Genomic DNA, 13,514 nt, shown 5'->3' on the forward strand with positions numbered 1-13,514 from the left:
CCCTGTGGTGTCATATGTTTCTTTTGAAAAAAATCCTGCTCATCACAGACAAGATGATCTTGAGAACTACTGTCTTTTCAGCTTTTAAGTTTTATTACTGGAATGATACTGTCAAAATACATCAATTTAAAAGGAGAACTAGAAATACTATGCTCTACCCTGGATGACATCTCATCGACAACATCAGCCACATCCATATACCAGATGATTTGCACTTTCACTCACCAGCATGGAACACCTTTCATCACCTATACTGTACCTAAATTCATGATTTTTGCTGAATGAAATATGTGGTACATTTTGCTCCCATATTTTTCTTCTTTTATCTATCTACCTGATAAAGGTTACAAGACCATAAGAAAACAAAAGGAATGAAAACATAACTTTACCTGAACTATACTCCTGGTTGATGTAATAATAATAGTAATAAACAAAAATAAATCTACAGCATGCTGCAAGACAAAGTAGGGTGTGCAAATGTTGCAGCATAACTAGACACAGTCACGGATGGTTACAAGGCAGGATATTAACGAGCAATACTTAAATGTATTATACAAAGCATAGGATACTACACAGCATTTTAAAAAAATCAGAAAGGAAATAAAGCCCACTAAGGATACGTGAACCCTTATCACAGGCTAAGAAATTCCTTTACCACTCCAAAAAGTCTAGGGAAAAGAACACAAAACAGACCAGATCTGTGCTGGAGCCATAAAGCCTAGACTGCTACTTTTGTTTAACAGACAAAGGCTAAAAGAACTCTAAACAATTCTATAAATGTTGAAATGAGAGAATAGCAGCAGTTAGAAAACATATAAAGCCATCAAGTCTTTCAAAGATTTTTGTTACAGTTTTCTCAGTAGGGAGCTTCTCATTCTGGTACCCACTGCTTCAGTGGAAAGTTTTACAGAGCTTCCTTTAACAAAAAAATACAGCAAATGAAACATTAGGAGCACTCGCAGAAAAAAAAAGAAATGGTAGTGTAAATTGTGATGCAAAAAAGAGAATTTTGGAGAACATCTAGCATTGCATCACTGTAATTCCATACACACACTAAAGTTGTTATAGTTTGTAGACATTTGCTTAAAGTAAGATTTCTCAAGACTCTGAAAGACAGTATTTCAAAACTATGTCATCTACTTAATTTGAGAAAACCATCCAAAATTTTTACTTTTTTTTCTCCACCAGCTTCATTGGTAACCTTGAAAAACATTGTCTGTGTGTCAATTAATAACTTCTAAACAGAAATAGACCCATTGACATACTTAAGTCAAAACATAATTATGACCTCTATTTTACAGAAAGGGCACAAAGATTGCATATGAATCAATTTCAGCAATTCCCTTCCCATTCAGTCATTACCTTCCATACAAAGCTGGATGAAATTTCTGCATGCTTTTGGTGCTTCTTTTGACCATAATTCTATATCTATCTCTCCTGCTGTAGTTCTCAGCAAAACCTGTAAACATACAGATAAATGCAACAACAGTTTTATTGTAACTTAGACACTGATCAAAGAATATAACTTCCTAAAAAATGCATCTGAATTTGTTATATTAGTAAGAGTGGTATACACTTAAGTGTGTCAAGCAGCTACTGTTCTACCTACCATTTCCAGATCTTGAGATACAGCTCTGAATCAATATGTATAAATAAATAAAGATGGATAATATATTTGTAACAACATAATGACCACAACACAACATAACATAACGTGGCTGGTACTCGATACAAACTTAGATACTCTTCATCACTTCCATAACGAAACAACGTGGGGGAAAAAATACTATAAATCTCCAAAGGCATATATTTCTCTTACACGGAATACCATTACATTCAGTGATAAATCGTAACAAAATCAAGGACGTAAGATATAATCGAGAATAGAGGAAATGAAATTAAACGTTCCGAGGACTGCTCTGTGTTATGTCTCCACACAGCACGCCTCGTGCTTTGACTCTGGTAATGCCAAAGAAGTAACTTTAACCAAACCAGTCCAGCACAGAAACAACTACCTCCCCACCCCAAATCACCACAACCACCACCACCAACTTCGTGCTTCTGTCGTCTGTCCCCCCATTACCCTACAACTCCTCCAGGATGTTCACCCTGGCAGCCTCACCTTCCCGTTAGTGGGCGGCTCCTGGATGTAGATGTTGCTCATGGTGGGCAAAGGACGAGCCCGGCCACCGAACACTCGCCCACGGCCGACGCTGAACTCCGCCTCGCCTCCAACACTTCCTACCGCCCCGAGCCCCTCGCCATCTTGGGAGCCTGTACTCAACCAAGGAAAGGGGGGATAAAGTTGCACAAGCCGGGAAGAAGGACGAAGGAAGGAGTCTTCGGCCGGAGTCTCTGCGGGAATCACTGAGAAATGACGTGTCTTGGGAAACACCCGTAGGCTTCTCCACACACCTCTGGTCCCCCGCCGTGGCTCCCGCCCTAGGAGTACTGAGACCCCCTTCCTTCTCTATGAGTGGTACGGTCCGGGAGTACGCCGGGAAAAGCCTTCCGGCGGGGAGAAGCCTCGCTGCGTGTGCGGGCCGGTCCGGAGAGAGCTGCGGGATGGCACTGCCGGGTGAGGGGTTCCGGCCCGGGGCCGTGGGGGAAGAGGGGGCAAAGCCGGCTGGATCCAGGCGCGGCATCTGGGGATGGGGAATCAGCGGCGGCTCGACGGACAATTGCGCGGGGAGGGCGCGCGGCCGTGCGCGGCAGTGGGAAGCGTGCGGGGGGCGGCGGGCACTGCTCCGTCCGCGCTGCCGGGGGCAGCGGCAGGGAGATGGAGAGGGGGCCGTGCCCGCGCGGGGCCGGGGCGCTGCGGCCGCGTCCGCCCGAGGCTGCGGGGGCCTCTCCCCGAGCCTGGGGGTGACCCAGCGCTGCGTTCCCGTCGCCTCTGAGGTTAGAGCCAAAGAACGGTGGTTGTCAGACTTCGCTTTTCTTCTCGACTGTCGTTGTGGATTACCGCTTGTGTGCCAATAGATTGTTCTTTTGAGATAGGGCAGGCAGAAACACCTGCGCGGTTTGCAAGGTATTCAGGTCTGTGTTGGCCAAACACAAACCCCCATTGTTCTGAAAAACGGGGAGTGTTTGGTTCGAGAACAACTGAACAGGCCTGAGCTGTGGTGAGCTGCTTCTCTGATGAAGAGAAGGCCTTTAGAAGCTTGCACCCATTCTAGAAGGCGTTCTTGAGGAAAACATGTTTGCGTTCAAAGGTTTCCGAAGCTTTCCTTTCCAATGTTATGCTCCACTGAATTAATGAAGTCCTTAGTTCTGCGTCAGTTGTTAGTTGCCTTGAGAATTAAGATATGGGAAGAGGAAGGAGTGAGAAAAGGAAGCTTCTTGCAATTTGTTTGCTTTTAGTCATCTAAAATTTTATCTAGTCTAAACTCCTGCCTCTAACATTATTATTTAAAGCCAATAATAAAATCTCAGTCCTAGGAATTCGGTGGGAATATTTGATGACAATATTAATGTTCTTGTCATCTGATGGGTGTTTGTTTTGGAGATCCTGACTTACACGGGAGATTTCTGTAGTGTGCACATGACTGTACTGACCTCCCTTTGCTGGAATACCAAATCTTTCTTTACCTATAAGTCAGCTGTGCAGTAGGGCTGAGGCTGACTATGCATTTCAGAAAGTTGAGACAAAGTAGGTAGCTTGGGTGATCCTGTTTTGTAGTCCCAAGGAATAGTGAACAAGCAAATACTGATTTGAATGTTTCTGTGATGTGACATGGCAAGATTTTTATTTTGTGACACTTTCTTTCATGTTCTCTACCTCCTTACCTCTCATGGCTGTCCTTCTAAAGATAGTCACAAAAAAGGCACCTGAACACTACTGATCTTGAAGGGGATATGTAATACTAAGGTTTTGGGATCTGCAGAAAATCATGTGTTACAATGGAATGTATGGATCTTTGTTGCTTGGCTTTCCAGTACTCTTTAGGTCATAGACCAGAGCTGTCCGAGTTTCCAAGGTAGTTTTTTCAACTTGGGGTTTGAAGGTTTCAGTTATTTTGAGTAGAATTTTCTGAAGACAGTGCTTTTTTCAGTAAATCATAGTTTGAATTAATGGGGCCAGTGTACTCCATTTCTGATTCTTTAATTTCTGTAATAGATTTCTTTATCCAGTAATAGATTTCTTTACTTAAATAAATAGATTATTTATTTAAATGCATTTCCTAGTTACTCGGAAAAATGTACATGACTGCTTAAGTTGCTGGGGTTTTTCTGCTCTATTCAGTTGGAGGATAGAATGGCATCCTTTGATTTTGGGAATTCAGTTGTGACTTTCATTACCAATGGCTTAAATGATTAAAAGTAAGATGTATCTGCTGGGGCGGGGGGCAAGTCCCTGGTGCTTCCCTTCTTCTGAATCATGTCCTACTGTGTCTGTTTACCTTACCTGCTGTCACAGATGGGAGAATCACACACTTTCTATGCCTAAAACTTGCATTATTAGGATCCTTTGTCCTGCTTAGAATCCAAACTTTTCTGTTACTCTCTTTACTTTATTACACATTTGCTTTCTTACATTTTTTTGTATTTGGTGTCATGTTGTATGGATTCAGAAAAATCCAACAGTTTATTGACTTTTTTATTTCCTTCTTTCTTTTCAGGAGTGGTTTTTTGTTTGGTTTGGTCTTTTTAATTGCCTTTTAAAGCCAGTTCTTGCAGTTAAAATATAAACCACTTCAGAGTTTCCAGTGAATGCCAGTCAACACCCTTGCACTGCTAGAATTTATATAGTGTGCAACAGATCACTGGAATGTTAGATACATATTACTGTGTTCATACTGATGCCATGAAGATTTTTGCCTTTTCTTTTATGCCCCTGTTATACCTTTTTACAACTTCTGTATTCCTAGTGCTTTTTGCCTACGTTCTTGGACTTGTTTGTCAAGCTAAGAGACTAAACATTTTAGAAGCTTCGTAGCTAGGGATCAGTGTGCCCCAGACCCCAAGGTCTTCTCTAGAACACATTCTGTAAACCAAGATAGAACCATCCAGGGGAAGGTTCCTTGGGGAGGGGGGCTCACTTGAGCCTCTCATTGGGGAATCTTTGATAGATATGCTAATTAGTAAAACCTATAATGTTATACCCAGTGTTGGGGGGAGGTCACACTTAGCGGGGTGCATTTCGATGCATATGACCTGGACATGTGCACCTAAGGATCCTTAAAATAAATTCCAAGGTAAAATCCCTTTTCCCCTTCTAACCGTGTATGACTCTTGATTTTAAGACCAGGAAAAGGCATCAATACTGTAACTAAACAAGTGGAAAGGTCACAATGAATCAAATTAGGATTTGGCAGTAAATTATGGAAGGCTAAATGATCTCTAGCAGTTTAAACTAGTCAAATGTATTCTTATAGATTACTGCACAGAAAAGTAGCCTTAGAAATGCAGGTTTTTTTAAGAGATCTTAGTGTGTTGGAACCCAAAGTGCAGGGAGTGTTTCTCTGCCTGTTCTGAAAGACCCATCCCCCCTGGAAAACACTGTTTTTAAGCTTCGTCCATGGAGAAAGTTGCCAAGGCTTTGGGATGAACTAGAATCTACAAGGGTGTGAGTTAGGTGGTAGTATGACATATAGTATAGTAAGTAGATGAAGGCAAGATGGAGGATCCCTGTGGTTTTTCAGGTCTCTTCCTTCTTCTTCGCCTACTCCATTTTCTGCAGTGTTGGTAGCACAGAATGATGGGTTAGAAAACGCTGCAGTACAGGCCACGAGAATGGATAGTTCATTAGGGATTGGTAGAAAATTAAAAACAATATATGCACTTAGCAGCTATTGGATAATTTACCAAAGGCCTTGAGTTTTCCTGCATCTCCTTTTTGGTATTTGCTCTGCTTCATGCTATGTTGGCGGCATGTAAATTACTGATAAGATATAATAAACAACCTGAAGACTGAGAAGATCCAAAAGTCCTGTTCGTCTCTTATTCCTGGCAAGGACTTTCTCCCCCATCCAGGGAGGACATGTGGGGGTTGAAAATCCGTACATTAGTGTACTTAATACTCCTGAGGAGCGATCACCTCTATCTGTGTATTGACATTATTAAGCCACATTTGAAAGGAACTTGAAGGTTCCCTTCAGCAACACCTAATTGGTGAAATTTTCTCTTTCAGGTGGAAATAAGGATAACATCAGAGCTGGATGCAAGAAGTGTGGCTACCGTAAGTCTGTAATGAGCAAAAGGGGGTTCCAGTGTTTTCTTCAGTTTATGATGTTGGTTGGAACTGCCTTTTGAGGAGAGGGGAGAAAATGAGAAAAGTATTCTCCCTGGTTGCCCAGACATTTGCAGTTTAAATTACCATATTATTTTTCATTTATTTATTTCATATTCATTCTCTGGCTTCTCACACCTATCAATGCTCTTTGAGTTTCTCAGAAAAAAAATTATTCTATTATCTTCATACATACTCATTGCAGTGTAATTATTTGAGAAACTTTGAATTGAAAGCACCTTCTTTGATATACACTCAGATTAGCACTTGTGCTTCGTCTGAATCTTACTGTAAAGATGCAGGCGTTTCAGTTTAAGTTAAGTCCAATCTGATTCACAAGAAAAAATAGTTTAAAATCTGGATAATCTTTTATGCTAAGAAAATACTACTTTGTGTATTGTGTATTTCAAGAAACAGCTACCTTTATTGCTTACAAGTTCTGCAGTTGGCATTTAGCTCATGCTTTGCATTATACACTGATCATATAAGCATGTCTGTGGCTACTTTCCTGATTAATGGAGACAGGTCTTAGTGAAGATTTTAAATTGTTAATCACTGACTCTTACTTTTAGAACATTGGAGGAATGGACACTGTTTTGTACTGAACTGTCTTGAACTTTTAGCACAGCGAGTTAAGCTGTTTTTTATGAACGTTACGTTGGGTGACAGGAAAAAAGCTTGCTTCATTCTTTCACTTCAGGCTTTGCAACAAATTTTGTCAAGGAATTGCTTTGTGTATCCAAGGGTCATGGATATAAATACAGATTTAGTGCTTTGTTTCTACATGCAGCAAGTATCAGAAGCTTTCTAGAAGAAAAGGAAACTTGTAGTCAAATCACATTATCCATGTTTATGTTCCTAAAATCTCTGTCTTCAAGGTATAGGTACTTTGACATCATCCTTACTAAGAACATGAGCTTTTTCAATTACTACTTAAATTACTGCGTCTCCCAAACCAGATCTTAATTGTTTTTAAATTTCACTTTATTATTTCAATGAGTGTATTCAGCACAAGTTTTCTAGCTCATCATGATTATCCAGATGTAACTTAGAAAACTGAAAATACTGGTGAGGCAGTAGCTTAGTCAGTATTAAGTGCTGGTTGTTAAAGATTATGTCTCATAAGCAAGTAGGATTCTACAATTTCACTAGCAAGAGTAAAAAAAGCAATGCAACACTTACTACAGTTTTTTAAATACTTCACACTGTGTTTTTAGGTAATTTCTTCAGAAAGTATCTGAGACCATTAAAAAATATAAACTAAAGTCGAAAAAAAATCTTCAAATTAGCAGAATAGGAGAGAAGCTATAAAGCACTATTAAATGGAAGAGCATAGCACAAGCTATCAAAATTCTTGGAGACTTTTTCAAAGTAAGCTTTTTCCTGCCTTTTTCACAGATCACAGCCTAGCCTTTTTCCTTTCACTTCTCAAAACTGAATAATTCAAAAATAAATGTTCTTTAGTTTTTGATTTTTTTTGGTAAATTGTAATTTTTCTTTCTGTATATTTATTTTGTTCAGCTGGTCATCTGACATTTGAATGTCGAAACTTCCTCCGAGTAGATCCTCAAAGAGATATTGTTTTAGATGTTAGCAGCACTAGCAGTGAAGACAGCGAGGAAGAGGAACTACAGAGATTACAAGCCATGCGTGAAAAAAAGAGTAAGGTGGTTTTTGTGGGGTTTTTTTAGAATACTTTGGATAATAGTCTTCTGAGGTGCAGGGACTCTCATCCTTTCTGATAACTACTTTAGTTCTTTTAGCCTTTGATTTTAAAATAGGTCTTTTGCTCTATGTGTTCAGACTTCAGAGATTTGATACACCCACACTCTTTTATTATTAGGATTAATTCCTTCCATAGGAAGTTACTAATATACCTGTTTGGAACATCTCAAAAGGGGCTCCTAAACACAAAAGATTATTGATCTGTTACTAAGAAGCTGCTTAGAAGAAAATGACATGGATGTTCCAAGTTAATCTTTTGATTACGACATGTAGTTAAAACATCTTCTAGCTAATGAGAAATATGACACCTGAATTTCTCTCCAGTTTCTAAGTAGGATTTTGACTGAAACAGCTAGTAAATTGGAATTCAGCCATTCATATTTGGAGAAGTACTGTTCTATATTTGGAATGTCTGAGTATCACCTCTTTGTCAGAGAGAGGATAGATGAGTTGTTTATCAGATACTTGAGTTTATTTGAGTTTGGACTCCAAAGAAGTTATTCACCTAAGTAAGAAGGGCAGTTTGTTCTGCCACAGTGTGTTTGAAGCGAATGAACATTCTTCTCCTCTGCCCTTCTGTTTTTCATTATGTTTTGTTCGGTTGTTCTCACACACTCTGACATTTAGTTCCTATTGAAGATACTATTTAGAAAGGAAAAGGGATAGATGGAACCCTATAGTTAGCTGTTCACTTCAAAAGAAATGGATAGGCTCTTTATCAAGAGTGCTGAATTGGTACTGCAGTGGTACTTTATTGGAACGAGTCTCTTTGGAAAAAATACTTACCATTTATTACGTATTTTTGAATGTAGAGGTTGGATTTTTTTCAGTTCTAAGCTGACTGAAGATGGATATCTGCAGGAAAGACAGCTGTTTACTTGATCTTCTAATATTCCTGTTTATTATATGTTCTTTCTCAAATTGTGGCTGGTAGGTATATTGTAAGGAGACATGTATCTGCCAATTATCCAGGTGGAATTTTGCCATTTCAAGTGGCCTCATCTTCTCAAGATTTTGCACTATTTTCTTAAAAAAATACTGTTTGTTCACCCATTCTCATTCATGTTTTTTCATTGCTCCAAAGGTAATTTGCTCTTTTATGTCATACTAAATTCTTTCAAGTTCCGCTCCATAACATACAGACCAATATTTGTATTTGTGGTAGCAAAGGAATAACTACACCAGCATGCAGACTTTATGGAAAGTGTCGTAACAATAAGATAAAATACTCAAAATTGGCTGTCTCTTTTTAAAGGATAAATTATAAAACCAGTATTTTACTGTTAGTTGAATGTGTATTTATGTGGTGGATTTGCATTTTGCAAAGTTCAAAAATACTTTTTGAACAGGTATAGAAAAATCTACGGTCAGAAATTTCATCTATGTCATAAAAATACTGCCTGTAAGAGAAATGTGAAGTTACTATACCACGCTGTACGGCATTACGGCAGGAAGCAGACACAACCAGATGTGGGGTGACTCTTCTGCCAGTCTTTGTAGGCAGTACCTTAAAAATTAACTCAAATGTGTCTCACGGCATTGCTGTTTGTGAAGCATGAAATAAGGATGTGTGAAAGTAACTCAGGGAAGACTAACAGAATATTATTTTTTTTATATGTTCTAATTAAATGGCCTGTTTTCAGACTTGGACAATAATATGGTGAATGTTAAAATACAGAAGAACGGATATGAAAACCTGGATCTGATGTAAACATATAGGAAAAGGTCTTTTTGCTACATTTTACAGGCCTTCCTTCATTCTTAGTGCTTAGATCAATGTCAGTACAATGTAAGTCGAGTAGAAAACTTCTGCTGCTCTGCAATATATTTCTGAAGTTGCTATACTAACCAGAATTTGGGGGAAGGAGAATCATTTTGTAGTAACTTTACATTGCTATTGAAGCTACTTTTTTAATGCTGATCTTAATTCAGACACATGTTTTGTAAACTTCAACTTTCTACCGATAGATTTAAATGAAGAGGAAGAAAAAAAGAAGCAAAAAAGAAAAAGCAAAGAGAAAACAAAATTAAAAAGACCGAGGAAAAGGTAATCTTCACACACTTCTTTTCATTTCAAAACACAACTTCAGAAATGTTTTTGATACTTCTGTGCTTTCTCAGGAAATTGCTTCTATTGATGCAACTTTATTTGCAAGTACATCTTTGGTTTGAAAAGTTTAATGTTTTCTAATGAGAACTGATTAACAGTAAGGTAATGGTAAAATAATGGTAAGGTAAAGGTTCTTCAATTAATGGTGGAGTCACAGGCTTTCTACCATGGAGTTAGGATCACAGGAGCTTTGAAAGCTCTAGCAAGCTGGAGGTCTGCAGATCAGAGAATGCAGTACTCCCCCTGACTGTCCAGCTCTAGGCAAGCTGTGATGGGAAAAGAGTAAGTCCAGGAGGATTGTGGGGTTGGTCCCCAGCTGAGCCAGGGTGCAGAAGATTCTCTGAAGTTCAGAAACTAGGGCTCTTTGTGTGCACATGCATGTGTTAACACACCTGCAGGCACACACATGTGCTCTGAGTAACATGCAGTTATCAAAAGGGAAACCTCTGTAATACTTAAGAGGTGTTGAGTTTTAGGGTACCTGTTAATGTAGAAGTCTAAAAACAGTGTTACTCCAGTTTCAGAGGAAAATGTCGTAATACCCCAATGTATTGTGAATCTGAGTTCTGGCCTGTGGACTGATTTGGTTTTTGGTTTTTTGTTTTCTTTTTTTTTCTTTTTTTTTTTTTTTTTAAATGAGACCATAGATGAGGCTGGTTTGTTGTTAGGACAGTTGATAAGATGATATCCCAGGAACTGTACTGGAAGCTATAAACTGTAAAATGTGTTTGGAGACCAGAAGACGTCATCTCTCAGAAATAAAGAAATGGGATTTAATACCTGTTGTACTTGCATTTCTCCCTTTCCTCATTTACATTGTGTAGCTCAAACATCCACTTTTGAAGACAGACCTTACACTTGTGAAGAAGTAGAACAGAAGAGAGTCAGTCTGGTTGTCGGTTTTCTTTACATGCAAGTAATAGTTAATCAAGTAAACAATAGCACAAAACTGCCTTCTTTAGCATTCACGAATATTTAATAAATTTTGTTGTTCTCATAATTTTTTTATGTATGTAATCACTTATCACTGCTGGTTAGAGACCAATAGTATAAACTGAAAGAACTTAAAAATTTTTCCCACCTGTTTCTCGTAGAGTTTTGCATCAGGGACATACATTTGAAGGCATTAATTAGCATCGTTATTATCATGCAGTATTTTAAAAGTGGAAGCTCTATCTTGCTGTCATACTTTATTTTCTGATGGTCTGTGCTCTTGGTCTTTCTTTTCTCAAAGACTGAAAACCTGCACAACTTGCCTATTCCATTGTTTTTTAATCTGTATTATAAATATACGGCTTTTCTGGCATGAAAGTGTTATTAGGAAAGTTATCATTTAAGTTAAACATGCAGACTCAGATATCATAAGCTTTCCAGTGGATGCTACTGTACAAATTCTACTCCAAATTTAATTTGTGACATTATATAAATACTGACACCTTAAATTATTATTGTGTCATTTTCCTTCTTTTAATTACATATTGATCTGCATTTTTTTTACAGATCGTCCTCATCAAGTTCAGCTGAAGAGGATGAGCCAAAGTCAAAAAAGCAAAAATCACACAAAAAAGAAAAGGAAAAGGGAAAAAAACATAAATCTAAGAAAGGAAGGCATCATAAAAAGGAGAAGAAGAAGAGACGAAAGGAAAAAAGTTCATCTTCTAACAGTTCAGACAGTTCAAGTAGTGACTGAGATGCTGGTCTATTCTTGTGTTTGCTTCTGCAGAGAAGATGATTTTCCTTTCATAGCAAGTTTATTTATGCTTTTGTCTCAGTTTTGAAAGACAGGTGTCTGCTAAGGAAGGCAGAAGCCCCCCCTTGAAGTGGCAGATATAACCCCTTTTCCCTCCAAGTTATTATATTTTGAAATCAAGGGCCTTTAGGCAAAGATGTGGGAAATAGGAATAACAGTTCTTTACTATATATATATATAGTATATAACCAGTCAAACAAAACAACAACAACTATGGCAGTAACAGCAATCACAAACCCAGTCCCAGCCTTCTCGGCTGTCAGGCCCTTTCCCCTCGGGTGCAGTTCCGCTCGCAGCCGGCAGGGGCGCTGGCGGCTCCCGGTGAGCAGGGCAGGTGCGATGGTTCCCCCGCGGCTGCAGGGGGCGCTCCGGAGCGAGCTCGGGGAGCACGCGGCACCGGTGCCCTGGGATCCCGGGAAGGGATGGGACAAAGGCTTCACAAACCACTGGGCAGCCGATCCCGGACTCTCAGGAACAGCAGGCTGGAACGGCAGGCTAGAGCGGCAGGCTAGAACGGCAGGCTGGAGCGGCAGGGACGAACGCAAATCCCGGGTGGCAGACGAGATGTATCCAGATGGGAGAACCCCACGGAGGTCCAGGCAGGCAGGGCGAGCAGGGCTACAGCGTAGCGAAAGCTCGAAGCAGCAGCGGGGCAGGGCAGCCACAGCTCGGCCTCCAGCAGGGCAGGGAAAGCGGCTTTTGGGGTCCCGGTGTTGTTTCCAGCAGGAAGAAAGAACGGCCAAAAAGAAAGAAGCAGCAGCTCCTTTCTCTGCAGCTTCTCTCTCCGACACTCAGAGCGAACTGCCCCCACACCCAGGTGTAGACAAAGGAGTAGCCAGGCCCGCCCCACTCCCCTTTTTGTCTTTCTTGAGTACAGCTATTTGTCCCCTAGCAACATGCATATGGCAGAAAATTCCTTTAACAGGAAAAAAAACCTAAGACTAACCTAAAACCCCAACAGCTTTGCAATGCTGTTTAAAAATGGAATATATATATTTTTTTGAGAAAGCCATTTGCATACATCAGTGCTTCAAATTATTAGATGGACCATTTAGAAAAAAAATCTGCTTTTCTATTTCAGGTTTCTTAGTACTAAATCATGCAAGTTTAACTAGTTCTTCCCTCTTAGTTGTTGTGATTGTGTCTGTACTCCTTTATAGTAGGATGTGGTAGACTTCTGTTTGCAAGGCTTTGTGTAGAAAGATCTGGACTTAAATATGCTTAATGTCAAAATGGTTACATCAAATATGGAAATTCAAGCGAGATTTTCTATTACCCTTTAAATAAATGTATGTTTTATACAACATTTTCTGCTTACATACATTAATCAGTAAGTGCAACTATGAAACACTGTTCAGGTCCTTAGAGGGGAAGAATGAGCAATGAGAAGCTAAAAAGATTGATTCTTCAAAATTATCTTCTAAAATTCATCTAGTCATAGACTGTGAAACACAATTACACATTCTTTTGGCAGGATCACTGTAAGCAAGCTGAAAACAAACAAGCAAAAAAAGCTATCAATTTTTAAAGTCCTTTCTGCTTGGGTTTTGTTCTTCTACAGCTATGGCCATTTCATCTTTGACATAGATGTAACGGTTTGGATATCAAAACAAGACTTCTAACATTAAACTTTAGCTATTTCTTCATTCCTGTCAGTTGTTAACTAGCTTCAGTTTGCATGAATCACACTTTCGAAGGCT

At 39.4% G+C, this 13,514-nt stretch overlaps 2 protein-coding genes across 4 annotated transcripts in view; one reads left to right on the top strand and one right to left on the bottom strand.

The window, feature by feature from the left end:
• CWC27 (CWC27 spliceosome associated cyclophilin) overlaps window positions 1-2,258 on the bottom strand; it is a 101,195-nt gene extending 98,937 nt beyond the window's left edge. For both annotated transcript variants that reach the window (XM_042028257.1, XM_042028256.1), the window contains exons 1-2: window positions 2,123-2,258; window positions 1,363-1,459 (exon numbers count right to left, since the gene is read on the bottom strand). In XM_042028257.1, the coding sequence (XP_041884191.1) occupies window positions 1,363-1,459; window positions 2,123-2,164 (139 nt within the window). In that variant the 5' untranslated portion in view covers window positions 2,165-2,258. The remainder of the gene's footprint in view (window positions 1-1,362; window positions 1,460-2,122) is intronic.
• A 149-nt stretch (window positions 2,259-2,407) lies between these two features.
• Window positions 2,408-11,818, top strand: SREK1IP1 (SREK1 interacting protein 1). Of its 2 annotated transcripts, none has more exons than XM_042028259.1 (5): window positions 2,408-2,479; window positions 6,131-6,178; window positions 7,751-7,891; window positions 9,923-10,001; window positions 11,565-11,818. In XM_042028259.1, exons 1-5 carry the CDS (start codon window positions 2,473-2,475, stop codon window positions 11,752-11,754), a joined length of 465 nt encoding a protein of 154 aa, XP_041884193.1. In that variant the 5' UTR covers window positions 2,408-2,472; the 3' UTR covers window positions 11,755-11,818. The 2 variants fall into 2 exon arrangements, with proteins under 2 accessions (XP_041884193.1, XP_041884192.1); XM_042028258.1 differs by lacking the exon at window positions 2,408-2,479 and adding an exon at window positions 2,488-2,578.
• Window positions 11,819-13,514: the final 1,696 nt, after the last annotated feature.

This window comes from Corvus kubaryi, unplaced genomic scaffold, assembly GCF_017639235.1.
Source record: "Corvus kubaryi isolate FWS band 111438036 unplaced genomic scaffold, C.kubaryi_AGA036_p1.0 37308, whole genome shotgun sequence".
NCBI classification, from domain to species: Eukaryota; Metazoa; Chordata; class Aves; order Passeriformes; family Corvidae; genus Corvus; species Corvus kubaryi.